At 43.2% G+C, this 21678-nt stretch overlaps 1 protein-coding gene across 1 annotated transcript in view; it reads left to right on the top strand.

The window, feature by feature from the left end:
* The first annotated feature begins 498 nt into the window (after window positions 1-498).
* Window positions 499-21678, top strand: part of LOC126263181 (glutathione peroxidase-like) — a 34994-nt gene continuing 13814 nt past the window's right edge. The window contains exons 1-2 of the mRNA XM_049960239.1: window positions 499-652; window positions 14942-15120. Of these exons, the coding sequence (XP_049816196.1) occupies window positions 14962-15120 (159 nt within the window). The 5' untranslated portion in view covers window positions 499-652; window positions 14942-14961. The remainder of the gene's footprint in view (window positions 653-14941; window positions 15121-21678) is intronic.

Genomic DNA, 21678 nt, shown 5'->3' with positions numbered 1-21678 from the left:
CAATTAATGTGCAGATAACGCGGATACGAAGTTAACTGATCAAAGCTACTAGGAAAACTACCTTAGTCTATGCTTACTTATGATAGTCTACGGTAGTATACAGTAGAATTACAACTCTAACTACATGTGTAATTGTAATACAAGAAGTGGTTCCGTTACTGAAATCAATTCTCGACTTCAGCTATTAATGTAAAGAACAGTACTGTCATCTCGTATAGTGCCTAATGTCAGAAACACAGTTTTTTGCCTCCTTCACGTGACTCACATATTGGTTTGAAACCTTCAAACGCGCAGAGATTAGGCTGTCCGCCTAATACCAATATCGCACTTTCCGCGTGCTCTGAACCCACAACTGCGCGGCGGCATTCCAACTCACCGTGAAAAGCTATGTGGCCTGTGCGTGGTCTCCCCCCCCCCTCCTCATCCTTTCCCCTTCCACAGCCGCCTCCCCTCCCCCCCCCCCCCACCCTCCTGCGGACGAGGACCTCACCACGTCTGTGACGCAACGCGCTTTGCTGACTGGCTAGCGCACCAAGACACGCGATACTCCGCCGCTGGACAATAGCTCGTCATAAGACACCGAGACGCCATTCTCCCGAGTGCACGGATATCATACTAACCTCAAACTCGTTGCAGCGCCGGCCTACCTAAGGTGAGTCGAGAGATTACACCCCGATGTGATGTAACTATCGCCGTGTGTGTTACGCTCGTTTTCTTCAGTGACCACGGTCGTCGGTGTTGTACCATAATTTGAAGATATGGAGCAATACCGGTACCGATAGCTTTAAAAGTTTTTCGTTATACTAGTGTTCAGCACAAAAATCTTACAATCCTTGTAAGCGGATTGCGCACGAGACAGGTTTGCTGATACGTGAACGAATAGTGTATTTCAAACTTCTGAAAGGTGCTGTTTTGGTTAGTTTCGATGTAACGCTAAAGTTCCTTCAGACACCTTAGCTCCACGTGCATTTAATTTCTAACCTCAGAGTTTTCGCAGAGAACGAAATTATCAACAAAAGAAGATATCTGATAAAAATTGTGATAACATTCAGTGGAAGTGCGAAATATTAGTGTGGTGCAAATAATCGCTACTAACACTAAAATGCAAACTCTATTAAGTTGTGTTCTTATGCAACTAAAACTTTTTTAATAGCCTTCGAAAAAACGAGTAATGAATGACAAATGGAGTCAGTCATGTCGTACCTGAGAGTAGCATTTCAAACTACAGAATCCAAGTTTGAGGTAAATTCCTGGCTCAGTTTACCGATTGTGTTTTTGTCTCTTTCTTATCGATTCTTTCACTTCTGGCAATGATCCCAATCGACGAAATATACCAAGTTAGCGCGTAGTTCGGATTCCTCAATTTCCAGGGTAAATCCGTTCAAAGGTCAGAGGAACGGAAGGAAATACTACCACCTTTAGAAAAAAGCAGTTTGCCTATAAAACCAATAGCTTACAAAACACTTGGAGAGCGCATAGTGGAATGTTTCTAAAGTATATGGAATCCACATCAGGTCGAAGTAACAGCAGACAACCAGACTGACAAAGGAAGGGCTGAGAGAATAATTAAATGTTAATGAGACTGACGAGGACACGGGAGTGAAATACTGAATAATTTACAGAAAGACGGCAAGGGCATCAAGGAAACCGGCTTAGAGAAGCCAAGAGTCTGCTTTCGGAGCGGAATTTACAAATATTTTCCAGCTACCTGCCTGTCCTTTCAGTAGAAACCGCCGAAACAAGATTAGACTAATCTTTACTTGAAATGAAATGTGTGAGAATCAATAAATGGAAAGTCAAGAAACCTTATTTTGTGGCAGCATATAAAGTTCTTTCTAACATTCTGTTTACAGTGATTCGCAGAAAACAGATGCAGACATAGAGCAACAATGAGATGGCAGAACATACCTCTTTAATTGCTCTTTTTTCTATCTTTTTCGTGCAAACTCGTACTGAAGGACGACAGTAACAAAATATGCGGGATATTCGATTTTACTCTGAACCGTTATGGAGCCGACATCATTGACAGTTACGGAAGTCGATACAACTGACGTTCTGTCTCATTAGCTGAATCACTTCTCTGACGCAATGGAAAATATTTTCTTCTGTGAGAGCGTTATCACGGAACAATAAGCGCTGGTATCATCGACACACTCCCAGACCTCAAATACCGAAGCGACATTTATACAAAACATTCAGTTAATGCACCATCAGCTGAATGTTAACAAGCCCCATTCTCTCAGACATAGATTTGTGTATGTAAATAAAATACACGCTTCTTTACATTGTGATACACCACATTGATTCATTTTGTCCCCCCATCCAGTGTTTCAGTTATGCATGCACTGCGTTATCTCAGAGCTGGTTCTGTAGCGAAGATAACGGGCGATACGTTACGTGAATTAATTTTGTACGTGACGCTTCCCTAGCGAGAACTCAACGCATATTTCTGATGAACTGCGAATCCGGAAGCGGCAGATGTTCCGATCGCTTTCATTTCCATCAGATAGTTACTTATTTTTCGATTTATTAGTATTCACATCAGCAGAAATTGGTTTCCAGCGGCGAAGCGGGGAGTATATACTTATTGTTCGACAGTAAAGTAGTCGCCAATCGCTTTCTATAGCCGCATTTCGAAGAGGTTTGTCTTTGCCTTCGGACGGCCACGTTCTGTTCATTTACGTGTATTTCGAAACACAGTGTTTTGTTTTTCTGCGAATGTATTCATTTGGAAGTTGCCAGTTACTGTAATTACGTCTAGATTACAAGCATTTAGTATCGAGATGTAAGCCTGAGATGTTTTGCGGGATTACTTGCATTTTTCAAAATGTTCAAATGTGTGTGAAGTCTTAGAGGACTTAACTGCTGTCATCAGTCCCTAAGCTTACACACTACTTAACCCAAATTATCCTAAGGACAAACACACACACCCATGCCCGAGGGAGAACTCGAACCTCCGCCGGGACCAGCCGCACAGTCCATGACTGCAGCGCCTTAGATGCATTTTTCACGAACAGATGCTTCAGACAGTGTCAGCGACATACCGAGCTCATTGTTTATCCCAGAAGTGAGGCATATTCACGGAAGTTGCGGATATGAAGTAAGATTTATCTATAATCACATATTCCTGAATTTGAAGTGATCTGAATAATTTCAGTGGTATCTGTCGCAAGGAAATAATTCTAGAAAAGCTCGAAATTACAATACAGTTTAACAGTAGGCCAAACTCACTTTGGAGTCTAGCTTGATTTCCTGTTGAAGTGTGTGGGACAGAATTAGCATTCTCAATTATTTACATCATCCTGAAAATAACTGCTTCCCATCCAAACAATAAGTGCTTTCCAGTTGAAATAAAAAGGGTTACTCTTTTTGGAACGGATAAATTTGTTGCCAACTAAAACTTCGAATCAATATCCGAGACTCGTTCGGATAGCTCTGCTGGAAGAGCTGTTGCCCCGCCCACAGTTACAGCTTGTCGCAAAGTTAAAGTGATCTTTATTTCGGTTTGCTAATTTCTTCAAGTTGAGAATGTGAAAGGGTGAGATACGTAGCTGAAAAACAAATTTGCATTACCAGTAGACTATGAGGGCTATTCTGAAAGTAAGGTGCGATTGGTCGCGAAATGGAAACCAGCGTGAAAATCAAAAAAGGTTTACGTGCAACAGTTTGCTACACCTTACAGCTACTTCTCTATATAGTCGCCGCTCCATCTTAGACGTTCGTCGTAGCGTTGTGCCAACTTTCCGATACCATCGTCACAGAAGGCAGCCGCCTGTGCTTTCCTGCACTTCTCTACGCTGGTCTGCAGTTCGTTGTCTGTACCAAAATGTTGTTTCGATAGCCAGCGGTTCATGTGAACAGAGATGAATGTCAGAGGGAGCCAAGTCCGGGCTGTATGGTGGGCGATCACACACATCCCTTAGAAAAGGGCCGGCCGCGGTGGCCGTGCGGTTCTGGCGCTGCAGTCCGGAACCGCGGGACTGCTACGGTCGCAGGTTCGAATCCTGCCTCGGGCATGGGTGTGTGTGATGTCCTTAGGTTAGTTAGGTTTAAGTAGTTCTAAGTTCTAGGGGACTTATGACCTAAGATGTTGAGTCCCATAGTGCTCAGAGCCATTTGAACCATTTGAGCCTTAGAAAAGGATGCTGGGGCATCCTCATTACCCCTGCAGTGTGCGGCCGAGAACTGTCATGAAGAAGGAAATGCATGACAGTTACGATGTTTTGGGTTGAATGAAATCAGTCGCAACCTCTGAGCGGGCAACCATACTTGGCGGTAGACACTATTGTTCTAGGTATCTTTCGGTGCTCATTGTGTACTCAGAACTGAAAAGAGCGACGCGACGCGATCGACAGGTGTACTAGAAACACTGCCCAACACATCTGTGCAAAGCTTCATCGGATTTTCACTATTGTTTCCTTTTCGCGACCTATCGCACCTTACTTTCCGAATAACCCTCATATATTTTTGCCAACATGATTTATACATGCTTACAGTGATGGAAGAGGTTTACTACTACTCAGAGGTACTGTTTACATCTTACAAATTCTGCGAAGGAGATTAGAGATTTGAATTTCTTTGTAGGAGAAGGGCTTTCTGACAAATCTTGTTCGACGTAAGGCATTGACAAACCGGAAAAATGTAATCTCTATAAATTGTGTTCCTGCGTGAACGACCTCGTATATAAAAAAAAACGGCAGGTGTCTGCAGGTTCACTCTAACAAGGAACGAGGAGCAGCTGATTTGTCCTGCTTCAGTAGGTCACTGCTAAGGCGCGACTTCCGCTTGCAGCATGACTGGCGGCTTCCCGCAACTCGTGACTATCCGATCAGAAATGGAAGTGGTTGCATCACTGTGGAGTAAATAGAGAGGGGTTTTTATTGCTGTGCCGTCGGGTTTACGCGTTCGTAAATGTGAGTTTATTGAAAAGGAAACTGGCCGTAATGGACTCGCCTATGACCTTGAGCGAGAAACTACCGTGGCGTTGCCCTAGAATGCTTTAAAAAAGACAACGTCCAACATTTTAAAACCGTAGGACATCCTTGTATCTTGCAGGTGGCTGACAGTCCGATTAAAGTTATTCTGAGCAACATACAGTGTGTTAACTAGAAGTGCTAAGGAAGAATTTGCACTTGCGGCTCCTTTTGGACTTGGCGGCGTCTTATGTAGAGACATACATGAATTATCCTTTCAGATGTCTTCCGTCATTAATTAGTCGCTAAATTGATTACTATTATTTTTAGTTCACAGAAAATATATAAATACCAAGGAGCAGGTATATACCAGTTAACTGTGTCACAAATCACAGTTAAAAATTTAAAAACATGGTACAAAAGACATATAAGAAGCTGAAAATATCCATATAGCTATTCTCCCTTGCAATACATCTGATTAACCGTAGACACGAAGCATCGACAAAAGTGCACATATGGTCCACGGCTTTTCCGTTACGTGTTGCTGTTGATAACGTTTCGCATGATGAATGTTGGGTAGAGAACACGAGTCACGAGTCGGATGTGGGTAGCCAATCACGTTGCCCGTGTGCTATTTTCTATTTTTCGTAAATGAAATTAGCTGGTATTTTGTTTCATGTGCAACAGTTCGTTAAGTTGAACTATTAGGTCCTCGCTTAAGCACCAACTCGGAAATCGCTGTATATTGCGTCAAGTGACTGTAAACAAGTCTCTGCTCGTTTCAATCGCACCAAATTAAACTGTGCTCTCAGGTCCCATCTTAACCACAACCTCGGAAATTGCGACACATTCCAGAAAAACAGCCAAATATTTGCGACAACCAAGATTATAAATTTAATTGCCGCTCTTTCCGCTCACAGGAATGCAGTCTCTGCTGTTAGGTTCCAACCTAATCACAATCTCGGAATACTAGACATTCGAAAAAAATCCACGATAGAATCAGCGATTCTTATCGCCCTCCGTTCACTGTCACCCGAATGGCTTCGACCAACGATAACAAACTGTCAACAGTACACAACGGAAAAGTCGCGGACATCGTATGTGTACTTTAGCAGGAGCATCTAATATGTAACGTATGAAAGTTTTTAGCATGGACAGTCCTAACAGAAGGTTGCTTACTTTCCAGGAAGATTCCCATATGCAAAAATCTCTTCCAGTGATATAGAAAGTAAAGTATGACTAAATATAAGTAATAAGTCATTGATCTTGTTAACTGCTGAAAGAATAACAAACTAAGGTACAGAAAAGAATCGTACTAAATAATAACGGTCCTAATATAGTTTCGGGCAACGGACTTGCGGCAGTGGGTACACCGGTTTCCGAAGTTAAGCGCTGTCGGGCGTGGCCGGCAGTTGGATGGGTGACCGTCCGGGTCGCCATGCGCTGTTGCCATTTTTCGGAGTGCGCCCTCGTGATGCCAACTGAGGAGCTACTCGACCGAATAGTAGTGGCCCCGGTCAAAGAAACCACATTAACGACCGGGACAGTGGTGTGCTGACCAGACGCCCTTCCTATTCGCATCCTCAGTGAGGATGACACGGCGGTCGGATGGACCAGATGAGCGACTTGTGGTCTGAAGACGGAGTGCATAAATATAATCTCAGCAGCAATTCCATTCGTATTAAACTGAACTGCACCTACCCATCACAGCATTAACAAAAGACGGCAGAAAGGCACATCGCGGCAGTCGGCAGTACTATAAACAATAAACACAACAACAAAAGCACGTTATTGAGAAAGGGAGGTAGGTATATACGTGCACGTTCGTAACAGAATATCGTGGACTATATAGGTTAAGGAAAATACAGTTTCAACATGGCATAGATATGACCACAGAATTACGCAAAATCGTTAAGTAGAACCGAAACAATGTTAAAACACTGATTAGCTTTTGCGCCAAAAATATGGTTTTGTTTAACGTAAGGAGGCTAACGCAAAAAGTACAGGATCACACAAAATCGACAAATACAACCAAATCAATGTTAAAACACTGATTAGCTTTTGCGCCAAAAATATGTTTTTCTTATAACAGAAGGAAGCTAACGCCAAAAACTTCAGTATAGGAATATATTTACAACTATTTAATCACAGACTAGGGAAGTCCAGACAAAACGTATAGTAAAAAGCAAAATATGTATTTTCGTTATTTACAGATAATACTATTAAAGCTGAGCCGACCGTTGTGGCCGAGCGGTGCTAGGCGCTTCAGTCCGGAATCGCGCTGCTGCTACGGTCGCAGGTTCGAATCCTACCTCGGGCATGGATGTGTGTGCTGCCCTTAGGTTAGTTAGGTTTAATTAGTTCTAAGTCTGGGGGACTGATGACTTCAGATGTTAAGTCCCATAGTGCTCAGAGCCATTTGACCTATTTTTATTAAAGCTGAGTCGTGCTCAAGACACTGAACGATTCTGAATAATCTGAGAAACTGTAGGTATACCAGTCGTCAGCATACAAAATCCTCACTGTAAGTCCAACAGCGACAATATGACACATACGTGATGATTTAATGATGTAGAGGTACACAGCATCATATCACAAGAGTCGTGCTGCTTTCACTGCTAAACGACACGATTGTTGATTCAGTCTTTAGTGTGCCTTTAAATAAACCCGGAATTCTACTTACGGCATCGTGTACCAACGGTTTCAAAATATACAACCGGCAGTGAACTACTGAGCAGTATGGTGTGCGAGTGTAGGCTTTTGGGAGTGACCGGTGTTTGAAAGATTCTCGAATGAAGATCTGGATATTCAAGTAAGTTTAGAAGAGTTATTACCCGTGCCATCCTGCGGCGATAGAGGATAGCACCAAGAATATCCGTTGCTCACGCCAGAATATTTCTGACAGTTTTAATTTAAATAATTTCCTTCACAATTAGAAGACAATCATCTTATCGGTGGTAGTTGTCTACTTTGTCATCGTTTGGATGGTTGCGTTCATCGACATCCAAGACGTTGTTTTCATTGTTAAATGCCGATTTGTAAAATTGTAGCCGGCCAGAGTGGCCAAGCGGTTCTAGGCGTTACAGTTTGGAGCCGCGCAACCGGTCCGGTTGCAGATTCGAATCCTGCCTCGGGCATGGATGTGTGTGATGTCCTTAGGTTAGTTAGGTGTAAATAGTTCTAAGTTCTAAGTCCCATATTGCTCAGAGCCATTTGAACCAATTTTGTAAAATTGTAGCTAGTTTCAAACGAAAATCTGTTTGAAATAATGAATGCAAATCAATGATTTAGTTTGTTTACTTATGATTTAGTATATTTAGCTGCATGGAATGGATCTGAAATGGTGGACTGTTGATCTAGGACAACTAACTGGATTAATTATTCTAATTGTATTTTTAGAGTTTACCCTGTACCATACTGTGCGAGTCACTGTGATATCATTTGTACTATGAGATTACAACTTCTTTCTCCCCAAAACACAGCTATCAATCTGTAAGAACCTAGCTAACGACAGCATATAATACATTATATAGCCAATGAAATATACAGGCCGGTCTATTGGTCGTGACCGGGCCAAATACCTCACAAAATAAGCGTCAAACGAAAAAACTACAAAGAACGAAACTTGTCTAGCTTGAAGGGAGATACCAGATGGCGCTATGGTTGGCCCGCTAGATGGCGCTGACATAGGTCAAACGGATATCAACTGAGTTTTTTAATATAGGAACCCCCATTTTTATTACATATTCGTGTAGTTCGTAAAGAAATATGAATGTTTTAGTTGGACCACTTTTTCGCTTTGTGACAGATGGCGCTGTAATAGTCACAAACATATGGCTCACAATTTTAGACGAACAGTTGGTAACATGTAGGTTTTTTAAATTAAAATACAGAACGTAGATACGTTTGAACATTTTATTTCGGTTGTTCCAATGTGATACATGTACCTTGTGAACTTATCATTTCTGAGAACGCATGCTGTTACAGCGTGATTACCAGTAAATACCACATTAATGCAATAAATGCTCAAAATGATGTCCGTCAATCTCAATGCATTTGGCTATACGTGTAACGACATTCCTCTCAACAGCGAGTAGTTCACCTTCCGTAATGTTCGCACATGCTTTGACAATGCGCTGACGCATGTTGTCAGGCGTTGTCGGTGAATTACGATAGCAAATATCCTTCAACTTTCCCCACAGAAAGAAATCCTGGGACGTCAGATCCGGTGAACGTGCGGGCCATGGTATGGTGCTTCGACGACCAATTCACCTGTCATGAAATATGCTATTCAGTACCGCTTCAATCGCACGCGAGCTATGTGCCGAACATCCATCATGTTGAAAGTACATCGCCATTCTGTCATGCAGTGAAGCATCTTGTAGTAACATCGGTAGAACATTACGTAGGAAATCAGCATACACCGCACCATTTACATTGCCATCGATAAAATGGGGGTCAATTATCCTTCCTCCCATAATGTCGCACCACACATTTAACCAGCCAGGGTCGCTGATGTTCCACTTGTCGCAGCCATCGTGGATTTTCCGTCGCCCAATAGTGCATATTATGCCGGTTTACGTTACCGTTGTTGGTGAATGACGCTTCGTCGCTAAATAGGAGTGCAAAAAATTTGTCATCGTCCCGTAATTTCTCTTGTTCCCAGTGGCAGAACTGTATATGACGTTCAAAGTCGTCGCCATGCAATTCCTGGTGCATAGAAATTTGATTCGGGTGCAGTCGATGTTGATGTAGCATTCTCAACACCGACGTGTTTGAGATGCCCGATTCTCGCGCAGTTTGTCTGCTAGTGATGTGCGGATTAGCCGCGGCATCAGCTGAAACACCTACTTGGGCTTCATCATTTGTTGCAGGTCGTGGTTGACGTTTCACACGGGGCTGAACACTTTCTGTTTCCTTAAATAACGCAACTATCCGGCGAACGGTCCGGACACTTAAATGATGTCGTCCAGGATACTGAGCAGCGTACATAGCACACGACCTTTGGGCATTTTGATCACAACAGCCATACATCAACACGATATCGACCTTTTCCGCAATTGATAACGGTCCATTTTAACCCGGGTGATGTATCACGAAGCAAATACCGTCCGCACTGGTGGAATGTTACGTGATGCCATGTACTTATATGTATGTGACTATTACAGCGCCATCTATCACAAAGCGAAAAAGTGTTCCAACAGAAACATTCATATTTCCTTACGCAATACACGAATATGTAATAAAAAGTGGGCTTCCCTATTTAAAAAAACGCAGTTGATATACGTTTGACTTATGACAGTGCCCTCTAGCGGGCCAACCATAGCGCCATCTGGTCTCCCCTTTCATGTTAGACGAGTTTCGTTCTTTGTAGTTTTTTCGTTTGATTCTTATTTCGTGAGATATTTTGCCCGGTCAGTATCAGAGGCCTGAATGAAAATCATACCTTTGTACTTCTGGTCTCTACGGAATCGTAAATCTCTCATTCTTCGGGTGGATTGTTATGGAGCGAAGTATTGAAATAGTAGTTAAAAATTCTGTTGCCTTATAAAATTCTCATTTTAGTATCACTGTCTGAGGTGGCACGTTTACGCACAAAGTGAAGGGTCGTTTTATGGAACAAGACTTATCTCTTCATGAAAGTTTTAGTTTGACCTTTAGCAGTTTGCGCGAGTTATCTCGCCGTGTAAACCATGCGTCAGACACGCACACAAAACTAATTTATCTCGCTCGGAGCGAAAGTCTTACTCTTCTCGGAATTTTCCTCAGCCAGGTCAAAGCATCTTTATTCTTTTTATATAATCACGCCTTGTGAAATATTCGATTTACATATTTAGACTAACTTACAGTGTGCATAGTTTGTTTTAAAAATTCCAGTCTCTGTCGTCCTCGGGCTATCCTGCCTTGTTCATTCTAGGACATTTACAGGGAACTGGTTGTGTCGTATTATGTGACCAATTCTTCCGTGTCTTATCCGCTCTGTTTATATCCTAAATGACCTTTCTTCGCCAGTTGTTTGAACAGAGGCCTAGCTGATGGTTTTATCTGTCCTCTTTATCATTAACAGGCTTTTCCAGTACCATGCCTCAAATGCTACAAGAGTTTCCGTTTCATTTTTCCCTATCGTTCTGTTTCGCAGTCGTACAGCGCTACGCTCCAAATGAAGATCTGAACCACCTTTTTTTGTCGATTCAGTATTTATGCAGTTTGAACAAAGTATTTTTCTGTTATTCACGAACATTACTTTTGTTTCTCCAATTCTTTATTTTATGTCTTATTCGCTTCTCCCGTCTTCAGTGATCTTACTTCCTAAATAGTTGTATGACGTTGCTCGTTTTATATAATTTCCTCTAATTTTAATATTCATTTCTTTTGATTCCTTTGAGCGCGTACTCATTATTCAGCGACAAAGAGTGAATGTTGTGTAGTGTTCTCGTTGGATCCCAAAATTTAGCTTTGACTTACTTTAGTTAGTGGATATTAAATATTATTATGATTTTCTTCATCTTCGCAGTTGGCCGCAGCCTTGTTACAGTGTCCGTCAGATAACAAAAGACTTCATACATCGTATGTCAGTCGAGATCACTACGAAAAACTTACTTTTGCGTAGCATAAAGAATTCAGAATTCAGCATGACAGAGCAGTTCTGTAAATTTTAATACCAGTAAAGCCAGTCATATTTTCTTTCGTTTTATTCTGGGACCGCCTCGCTTCTCCAACGTAGGTCAGCATTTCACGAAACTTCTACAGGGGGATTCCGTGGTGGTTACAAACTTTCAGGAATGATGGAGAAGAAAAGGTGAATGTATCAATTTGAGGCAAGATACGCTGGTTCGGAAACGACCGAGTCGAAGAAAAGTAGAAGCGAAAATCTACTCAAGTTCCCCTTTAGCTTCCCGCAGCGCTCAAATTGAGAGCCCCAGCTTCCGAACCCTTATCATGACGTACAGAAAACCTACTGAGTACTCCCCAGTAGACTCAGATAATTTCCTCTGTTGATGGTCAAGTAGCGCCGCACGTAACTTGATGTCACAGAGACCGAAAATTCTAAATCTACGGTACAGCAGCAATGAATTCCATTTACCTGTGTGCGTTTCACAAGCTTCTACATTTACAGCAGCTTTCAGCATGGCTTCCCTTAGCGGCGATGCCGGCAAGGCATCGTTGCAAAACGTTCTGTCGCACCAGTTATAATATCTGTGGTGTCGTTTGAACAGTGCCACAGGCAGCGAGAATGCTTGGCAGTCACAAAGTGAGGTGGCATTCCACCATGTTGGAACCACACCCGTTGGCGAATAAGAAGTGAGATATATTCCAGGAACCTGAGCAGAATGTCTTTGAAGCACACTGCGTTCACTGGTGCAGTTTAGCGACGAGGGCGTAGATACTGGTCTAGCATCGACTATGTCCGCCCACACATTGATTGATAATCCGTATCGGTGGCTCTTCACAGCTGTAGATGGGGTTCTCATCGGCCCAAACATGACTGTTCCGACTATTCAAGATTCCGTATCTAGTTGATAGTGTGGTAAAAAGTACATACACGTACACAGGAAAGTGAGGATCGACTGTAAGACGTTGCAAGAACTATTGGCTGAAAACGAAGTTAGCAGTAGTGAAATCATGCACTTTCTATGGATGGTAGTGACGTACACTACTGGCCATTAAAATTGCTACACCACGAAGATGACGTGCTACAGACGCGAAATTTAACCGACAGGAAGAAGATGCTGTGATATGCAAATTATTAACTTTTCAGAGCGTTCACACAAGATTGGCGCCAGTGGCGACACCTACAACGCGCTGACCTGAGGAAAGTTTCCAACCGATTTCTCATACACAAACAGCAGTTGACCGGCGTTGCCTGGAGAAACGTAGTTGTGATGCTTCGTGTAAGGAGGAGAAATGCGTACCATCACGTTTCCGACTTTGATCAAGGTCGGATTGTAGCCTATCGCGATTGCGGTTTATCGTATCGCGACATTGCTGCTCGCGTTGGTCGAGATCCAATGACTCTTAGCAGAATATGGAATCGGTGGGTTCAGGAGGATAATACGGAACTCCGTACTGGATTCCAAAGGCCCGTATCACTAGCAGTCGAGATGACAGGCATCTGATCCGCATGGCTGTAACGGATCGTGCAGCCACGTCTTGATCCGTGAGTCAACAGATGGGGACGTTTGCAAGACAACAACCATCTGCAAAAACAGTTCGACGACGTTTGAAGCAGCATGGACTATCAGCTCGGAGACAAAGCTGCGGTTACCCTTGACGCTGAATCACAGACAGGAGCGCCAGCGATGGTGTACTCAACGACGAACCTGGGTGCACGAATGGCAAAACGTAATTTTTTCGGATGAATCCAGGTTCTGTTTACAGCATCATGATGATAGCAGCCGTGTTTGGCGTCATCGCGGTGAACGGACATGGGAAGCGTGTATTCGTCATCACCATACTGGCATATCACCCGGCGTGATGGTATGGGGTGCCACTGGTTACACGTCTCAGTCACCTCTTGTTCGCACTGAAGGCACTTTGAACAGTGGACGTTACATTTCAGATGTGTTACGACCCGTGGCTCTACCCTTCATTCGATCCCTACGAAACCCTTCATTTCAGAAGGATAATGCACGACCGCATGTTGCAGGTCCTTTACGGGCGTTTCTGGATACAGAAAATGTTCGACTGCTGCCCTGGCCAGCACATTCTCCAGATATCTCACCAATTGAAAACGTATGGTCAATGGTGGCCGAGCAACTGACTCGTTACAACACGCCAGTCACTACTCTTGATGAACTGTGGTATCGTCTTGAAGCTGCATGGGCAGCTGTACCTGTACACCCCATCCAAGCTCTGTTTGACTCAATGAGCAGGCGTATCAAGGCCGTTATTACGGACAGCGGTGGTTGTTCTGGGTACGGATTTCTCAGGATCTGTGCACCCACATTGCTTGAAAATGTAATCACATGTCAGTTCTAGTATAATATATTTGTCCAATGAATACCCGTTTATCATCTGCATTTCTTTTTAGTGTAGCAATTTTAATGGCCAGTAGTGTAGTTTCAAAGTCCGCAATACTCGTCACACGGTACTCTGCCAAATATTCATTTCGTGTGCATCTGATCGAGTGTTGATGCTAGCGCCTTATCTACTCGAGCAAGTACTGTATCTTCTAAATAGGGAGACTGTGTAGTTCGTCGTCCTCGGTCGTTGTACTGTGGTACCAGCTGCCCTGTTTCACTCAAACGTTGGAAAACTCTTGGTAACATGGTGTGAGCCGGCTATCTTCTACATGGATATCTGGTATTGCACAAAGTTTCTGCTTCTCTGCTGCTTTTATTTGCTTGCTCATGCACGAAAATCTTGTCTACAAGTTCCGTCACCGGGCACAACTCCATTTGGTTAGGGTTGACTGACGTTAGTACCTCAACTTATAAACACAGACTGCAGTTACTAGAGCACAGACAGAGTACATCAGGATTGATCATGTCAGTACACAATACGCCATCTGCATTTGATTAGTGCCAATTCTACAATCCTAGCAACAGCAGTACCGGTACACGTACTGTCAGAGTTACCGTAACGATTTTAGATTATGACTTTCGACTCGGTCGTTTTCAGACCAGGGTCCTTTACCTAAAACTGATACGTTTACCTTTCTCCGACATCCCTGAAAGTTTGTAACATCATCACGAAATCACCCTGTACGTCGCGCCCGCGACTGTAGTGCCTCGCGCGAAGTTACTTCTATCGCTTTCCATCTTGAAGACACGCATTGTCTCCTGACTGGTTCTCCGCGTGCACACAAAGCTGTGCTGTTCTATATAATAACTTATTTTATCGTTCCGTCGCTCGCGAGCATCATTCGTGAGTAAGGTGTACGAAGGTGCGCATTTCACTCTTCCGGAGTGATAGGTAGCACCATAGTTGTCACTGACAGAACGATTTGAGGTTCCTCCCACATTATTTGAACATGCGACGGGCCCAGTCAGTGTGCAGACTAATAATGGCGTCTTTGTTTGTGGCAGATACTCAACGACAAACGAAGATGTCTGGAAATACGGATTGGAAGTCAGCATCTACCATCTACGACTTTACGGCACGAGACATCCAGGGCAATGACGTGTCCCTGGAGAAGTACCGCGGTCACGTCTGCATCATCGTCAATGTCGCTTCCAGGTGCGGCCTCACTGCTACCAACTACAAGGTACGTAACTAGCCCTGTGCTGACAGAAATTAGCTGCCTGCTCAACTGCACAATTTTTAAGCCTATCTGAAGTTAAGGAAACGCACGAAAAGAGATAGGATGTGAGCTCTTTGGACGTGGACAACCAACTGAAAGTCGTCGTTGTAAACAATATTGTTATTTACTTCACTGACGCCTCCAAATAGTAAATTAGCCGTACGATTATGTGTCAGACCTGTGTAGTGTCAAATTTAGAAAATTATGAACACTCTGCTGCAAAGTGATTTGTTCTGGAAACTGTCGACAAGGCCGTGGCTCAGCCATTACTCCGCGTTATTCATTCTCCCAGGAGTGCTAGTCGAACAATGCATGCTGCAGAACTTCTGCAAAGTTTGGTAGTAGGAGACAGGTACTAACAGAATTGAAGAGACAACGGCCGCTTGTGAATCATACGTGGATAGCTCAACCGGAAAAAAAACAAAAAAAAAAAACCGCGAAAGCCAAAGTTCCTGGTTCGAGTCGCAGTCCACCACAGTGTTTTAATGCGCCAGATAGTTTTCAAAACGGCGCACACTCGGCTGCATTGTGAAAGGTTCATTCTACGAATTTATAACGGAAATAGGAATGATACACATGCGCCGAAATTACTACTTGTTTCATCGGAGAACAATAATAGTTGCTGACACCGTGTACGTTTTTTAACTTAGGTATTCATGACTAGATTTCAGAAAGTGAGGAGAGCTGATTAAGACGTCGATTGTGAAACTTTTCTTATTACAGAGGAAGATCTGCTCAATGCTCCTGCTTATAGATACTAAACCACGAACCGTTACATCTAAAGCTAGGGAGATGAAGTATACTTCTATGGAAATAGGGCAAAAGATTCAAGATCGTTCGTGTCATACACCAGCCAGTATTAATCTAATTATTAACTGGTTTCTCCCATTACATTGATGGGCTAATCTCCCATCTGCTGCTCATAAAAACACAGCCTAACAAAAAAAGTGACGCTCCCATAAGAGACTGTGGAATGTCGGTGTAACTTTGAACAGGTACACACTACCATCTGGTGTCCAAATGATTAGAATTACAATTGTCCGTGACAGGTAGAATAGCCACAAGAGAGCATTAGTGTCATTCGAGTTTAGTGCTTTTGCAGTGTCTGGGAGGGTCAATATGGGGCGTGAACAGCGTCAGATATTGAGTGATCACTGTGGGAGACACAGAGATGCGGCGTACTTGTCTGAGACAGTGTTGTCAGAGTTTGAAATGGGCCTCATTGTGGGTCCCCATTTGGCCGGGTTGTGGAATCTACAATAATCAAATTGTTTGGTCGATGCTGGACTGCATGGGAACGAGAGAGTGTACATACTCACCACAAGCACATCGTAACATATTCTGATCTGCACACGCCATCGCAGAACAAATAAGGGATTCCTTACAACGTTCTGTGTCATCCCGCACCACTGACCGGATACTAACTGCAATAGCGCAAGGGAATTGCCATCCCCTGCGTCGATTGTCCTTAACGCCGCAACACAAACAGCTCCGTTTGGAGTGGTGTCGTTATCTGGAAGTATTGTCTGCTGATGAAAGGTATCACACTGTGTTTTAGCGATGAATCGCGGTTATTCCCTAACACGGATGTCATCGACGAGTATGACGGCCATAGCGGTAGTTACTGCTGGTGTCATTGTGTGGGTAGACGTCGGGTATGACTTCACGTCGTGGGTGATAGTTCATTTGACCAGGCGACACGTTTCCATTGATCCACGGTCCAATTTTGATGATCCTATGCCACTGCATTCATAGCGATATCATTGCTTCCACATGGGATCACGGTGATTGTCTGCTGCGGGGCTTCATACAGGATAAGCCTACCTACCTTCGTGATATTAAGGATTGTAAATGAACAAACAGAACAAACATTCAATTTAGAAATTGTATATTTTGCATATAAGAGACAAATACCGGGCGATCAAAAATTTAGTATAAATTTGAAAACTGAATAAATCACGGAATAATGTAGATAGAGAGGTACAAATTGACACACATGCTTGGAATGACGTGGGGTTTTATTAGAACAATAAAAAAAAATACAAAAGTTCAAAAAATATCCGACAGATGGAGCTTCATCTGATCAGAATAGCAATAATTAGCATAACAAAGTAAGACAAAGCAAAGATGATGTTCTTTACAGGAAATGCTCAATATGTCCACCATCATTCCTCAACAATAGCTGTAGTCGAGGAATAATGTTGTGAACAGCACTGTAAAGCATGTCCGGAGTTATGGTGAGGCATTGGCGTCGGATGTTGTCTTTCAGCATCCCTAGAGATGTCGGTCGATCACGATACACTTGCGACTTTCGGTAACCCCAAAGCCAATAATCGCACGGACTGAGGTCTGGGGACCTGGGAGGCCAAGCATGACGATAGTGGCGGCTGAGCACACGATCAGCACCAAACGACGCGCGCAAGAGATCTTTCACGCGTCTAGCCATATGGGGTGGAGCGCCATCCTGCATAAACATCGTACGTTCCAGCAGGTGTTTATCAGCCAGGCTGGGGATGATGCGATTCTGTAACATATCGGCGTACCTCTCACCCGTCACGGTAGAAGTTACAAAACCAGAATCACGCATTTCCTCGAAGAAAAAGGCCCGATAACGGTAGATGTGTTAAATCCAACCCATACCGTGACTTTCTCGTCGTGCAATGGAGTTTCCACGACAGTTCTAGGATTTTCGGTAGACCAAATTCTGCAGCTGTGGGTGTTGACAGACCCTCGGAGCGTGAAATCAGCTTCGTCGGTCCACAACACGTTACTCAACCAATCGTCATCTTCCGCCATCTTTTGAAACGCCCACACCGCATATGCCCTCCGCTTCACTAAATCGCCAGGTAACAGTTCATGCTGCCGATGGATTTTGTACGGATAGCATCGGAGGATACGCCTAAGTGCCAACCAAACAATAGTGTATGGAATGCCGGTGCGACGTGCGACTGTACGAGCGCTGACTTCACCGTGCATAGACGAACCCGCTACAGTCTCCATTTCTTCTTGAACTGTCTCAGCAGCATTACGCCTTGTGCTCGGTCGGCCACTACGGGGTCTATCGTCTAAACAACCTGTGGCTTCGAACTTCGAAATCATTCTCGCGACAGCTGAATTTGTCAACGGACCTTTACTCGTTCGAATCCCCTCCCTATGGCGATAGGATCGTAACGCTGAACTAGCACATTCCCCATTCTGATAATACAGCTTCACTAAAAGTGCCTTTTCAGGTAACGTCAACATGCTGCGACTGCTGGCGCATCTGATTCTCTCTCTCATTACAGCTCCTTATATACACGATTGTCATGCGCAGTCACTGACGTTTTGCCGTCCAGCGCCATCTGTCGGACATTTTGTGAACATTGTGTTTTTTTGGTTCTAATAAAACCCCATGCCATTCCAAGCATGTGTGTCAATTTTTACCTCTCTATCTACATTATTCCGTGGTTTATGAAGTTTTCAAATTTATACTGACTTTTTGATCACCCGGTACATTGCTGTACTAATTCACGATAATGAACATTCCAGGAATAAAAAAGTGTTGAAGTTAAAACATGTGGCAAGCAAACTTCGTTATATCGTACCTAATTCTGTGACAGTATATACCTAACTTAGTGATAATGTGCATAATTCCGTGGTAATTTTCTTTTACGTTATTAAAGTTCACTTAATGCACTTTTAATTCATTTTCATCACTTTGCACAAATATCACACATAAATACCGTAGCATCAGGTGAATCGATGGACGTACAATTTTCGTAGAACCATTGCACACAAAAACAGTACTGAATCCAAGCACTTTTATTGTTCCCACAGCTGTAGCTCTCTTTACAAGTGGTGCAGATCTCATCATTTCTTTTGTTCTTTGACTTCCATTTTCCCTTAGACACTAATTTCACTGTGTTACAAGGTTAGTGGATTATCTGGTTAATGTTCACACCGAACCCTATTTCCTGCATTAAGATTATGAAATTAACTTCCAGTTCACTCGTAAGGGCAAAGCGTCTACCAATTTTGCTAATGATCACATTTTCTTTGTCACTATCGCTGCGGTCTACATAGTATTTTGAAGTACTCCGTGGAATGGAGAACCGTTTAGCACTTTTGTACATCGACCACTTTTCTTCCGAAACCTTATGAAGTGCTTCGCGAAAGTCACCAGTTGAATAGAATTGTCTTCTCTTGCTCACATAACCCACATTTGACTTGTCCTAATTCGCACATTTGCTTAGAGATGGAGCCATTTTCTCTGGAACTGACACAAAACTTAAAAGAGTTTTTGTCGTTATGCTAAGGGAATGATTCAGTTATAAGCCATTTAAATCCAATTATGATGACTACTATTCCATTGGTAATACAACTTCATATAACTAATTAATTGAACAATTTACCTTAATGAACTTGTATTACAAGATCAGCGCCACCGAGGAAGTGTTTCTCACCATACAAACAAACAATAAACTACCCGTTCCACTTACAGCGTTTGTTCCCGCCTAGAATGTCTAGCCGGCCGGAGTGGCCTTGCGGTTCTAGGCGCTACAGTCTGGAACCGAGCGACCGCTACGGTCGCAGGTTCGAATCCTACCTCGGGCATGGATGTGTGTGATGTCCTTAGGTTAGTTAGGTTTAATTAGTTCTAAGATCTAGGGGACTGATGACCTCAGAAGTTAAGTCGCATAGTGCTCAGAGCCATTTGAACCATTTTTAGAATGTCTTCTCGTGTGAAGACATTCCTGCCATCTGTTAAGGATGATTGCAACTGTCTGTAGAAGTCCTGCCTTAATTAAGAACGAAGAATGTGAACCCTATCACGAAATAAAATACGTCACGAAGTTAGGTTTGTTTACCCTATAAGAATGTGCACTGGTCGGCTTTCTCCTAAACACTTGTGCCTGCTTCAGTATTAAACTCTGTTGTCAGATGTGCTTCAGATCGCCTCCAATCCTCGTTTAAAGTGCGAGCGAGCTTCCACTTCCTCACGACAACAGCAGTAAATGTATGTTCACATCTACGTCATACTGCTCAAACCACCTAATGGTGTGTGGCGGAGGGTACTTTCGGTACCACTATCTGATCCCTCCAACCTTGTTCCACTCGCGAATAGTGCGTGGGAAGAATGTTTGTCGGTAAGCCTCCGTATTGGCTCTAATTTCTCGAATTTTCTCCTCGTGGTCAATACGCGAGATGTATGTGGGAGGAAGTAATATGTTGTCCGAGTGCTCTTGAAAACTGATGTCCCGAAATGTCAATAGTAAATCTCTCCGTGATTCACAACGCCTCTCTTGTAACATCTGCCAATGGAGTTTGTTTAGCACCTTCGTAATGCTCTCTCGCCAGCTAAAAGATGCCTTGACGAAACGCGCCGCTTTTCGTTGGATCTTTTCTATCTCCTCTATCAGTCCTACCTGATAGGGATCCCAGATAGATGAACAATACTCAAGTATTGGGCGAACAGGCGCCTTATAAGCCGCTTCTTTCGTGGATAAGTTACATTTCCTTAAGATTCTTTCGATGAGTCTGAGTCTGGTGTCTGCTTTTCCCACTATCTGTTTTATATAGTCGTTCCATTTAAGGTCGCTCTGGATAGTTACGACTAGATATTTTACGGCAGATATTTTGTCATCAATAGTGTAGCTGTACAGTAGTGGATTTCTTTTTCTATGCATGCGCAATATTTTACATTTATTTACGTTCAAGGTCAACTACCAGAGTCTGCACTATTCATCAATTCTCTGCAGGTGGTTCTGCGAATTCTTACTATCTTCTGGCGTTGCTACTCCATACCTGCAAACAGTCTTACAGAGCATCCGAAGCTTTCTCTAGATCATTTATATATATTGTAAACAGCAACGGTCCAATCAGATTTCCCTGTGGTGCTCCGGGTACTACCTTTACATCTGTCGATTTAGTTCCGTTAAGAGCGACCTGTTGAGTTATATCTGCGAGAAAGTCTTGAACCCAATCACAAGTCTGCTCCGATACTCCGTAAGCTCGTATTTTTTTCATTAAATGGTAATGCAGGACGGTGTCAAATGCCTTACTCAAACCAAGGAACACGGCATCAACCAGAGCGCCGTTGCCCTTTGCGCTATGGATCGCATGGAGGAACAGAGCGAGCTGAGTTTCGCAGGCTCTCTGTTCGCAGAATCCATGTTGATTTTTGTAGAGGAGATGTTCGTTTTCCAAAAAGTCATAATTCTTGAGCATAAAACATGTTCCATAATCCTACAACAGATTGTCGTCAACGATATAGGATCTGTTTTACGGCCTTTCTTAAAAACGGTAATGACCTGCGCTTTTTTCCAGTCCTTAAGTTCCTTTCGTTTCTCAAGCGATCTACGATAAATTACTGCTAGAAGGGGAGCAAGTTCTTTCGCATAATCTTTATAGAACCTTATAGGTATCTCATCTGGTCCTGAAGGCTTTTCACTAGCAAGCGATTGTAGCTGTTCTTTCACATTCCTCTGTTTTCCTGCATTTACTCATTTCTGTTTATCTTATTGATACTGCTTAAGTTCTTCA

This window comes from Schistocerca nitens, chromosome 1, assembly GCF_023898315.1.
Source record: "Schistocerca nitens isolate TAMUIC-IGC-003100 chromosome 1, iqSchNite1.1, whole genome shotgun sequence".
Lineage (NCBI taxonomy): Eukaryota > Metazoa > Arthropoda > Insecta > Orthoptera > Acrididae > Schistocerca > Schistocerca nitens.
Note: the sequence above shows the minus strand (reverse complement) of the source record. Positions and strands in the feature narration are given on the sequence as shown.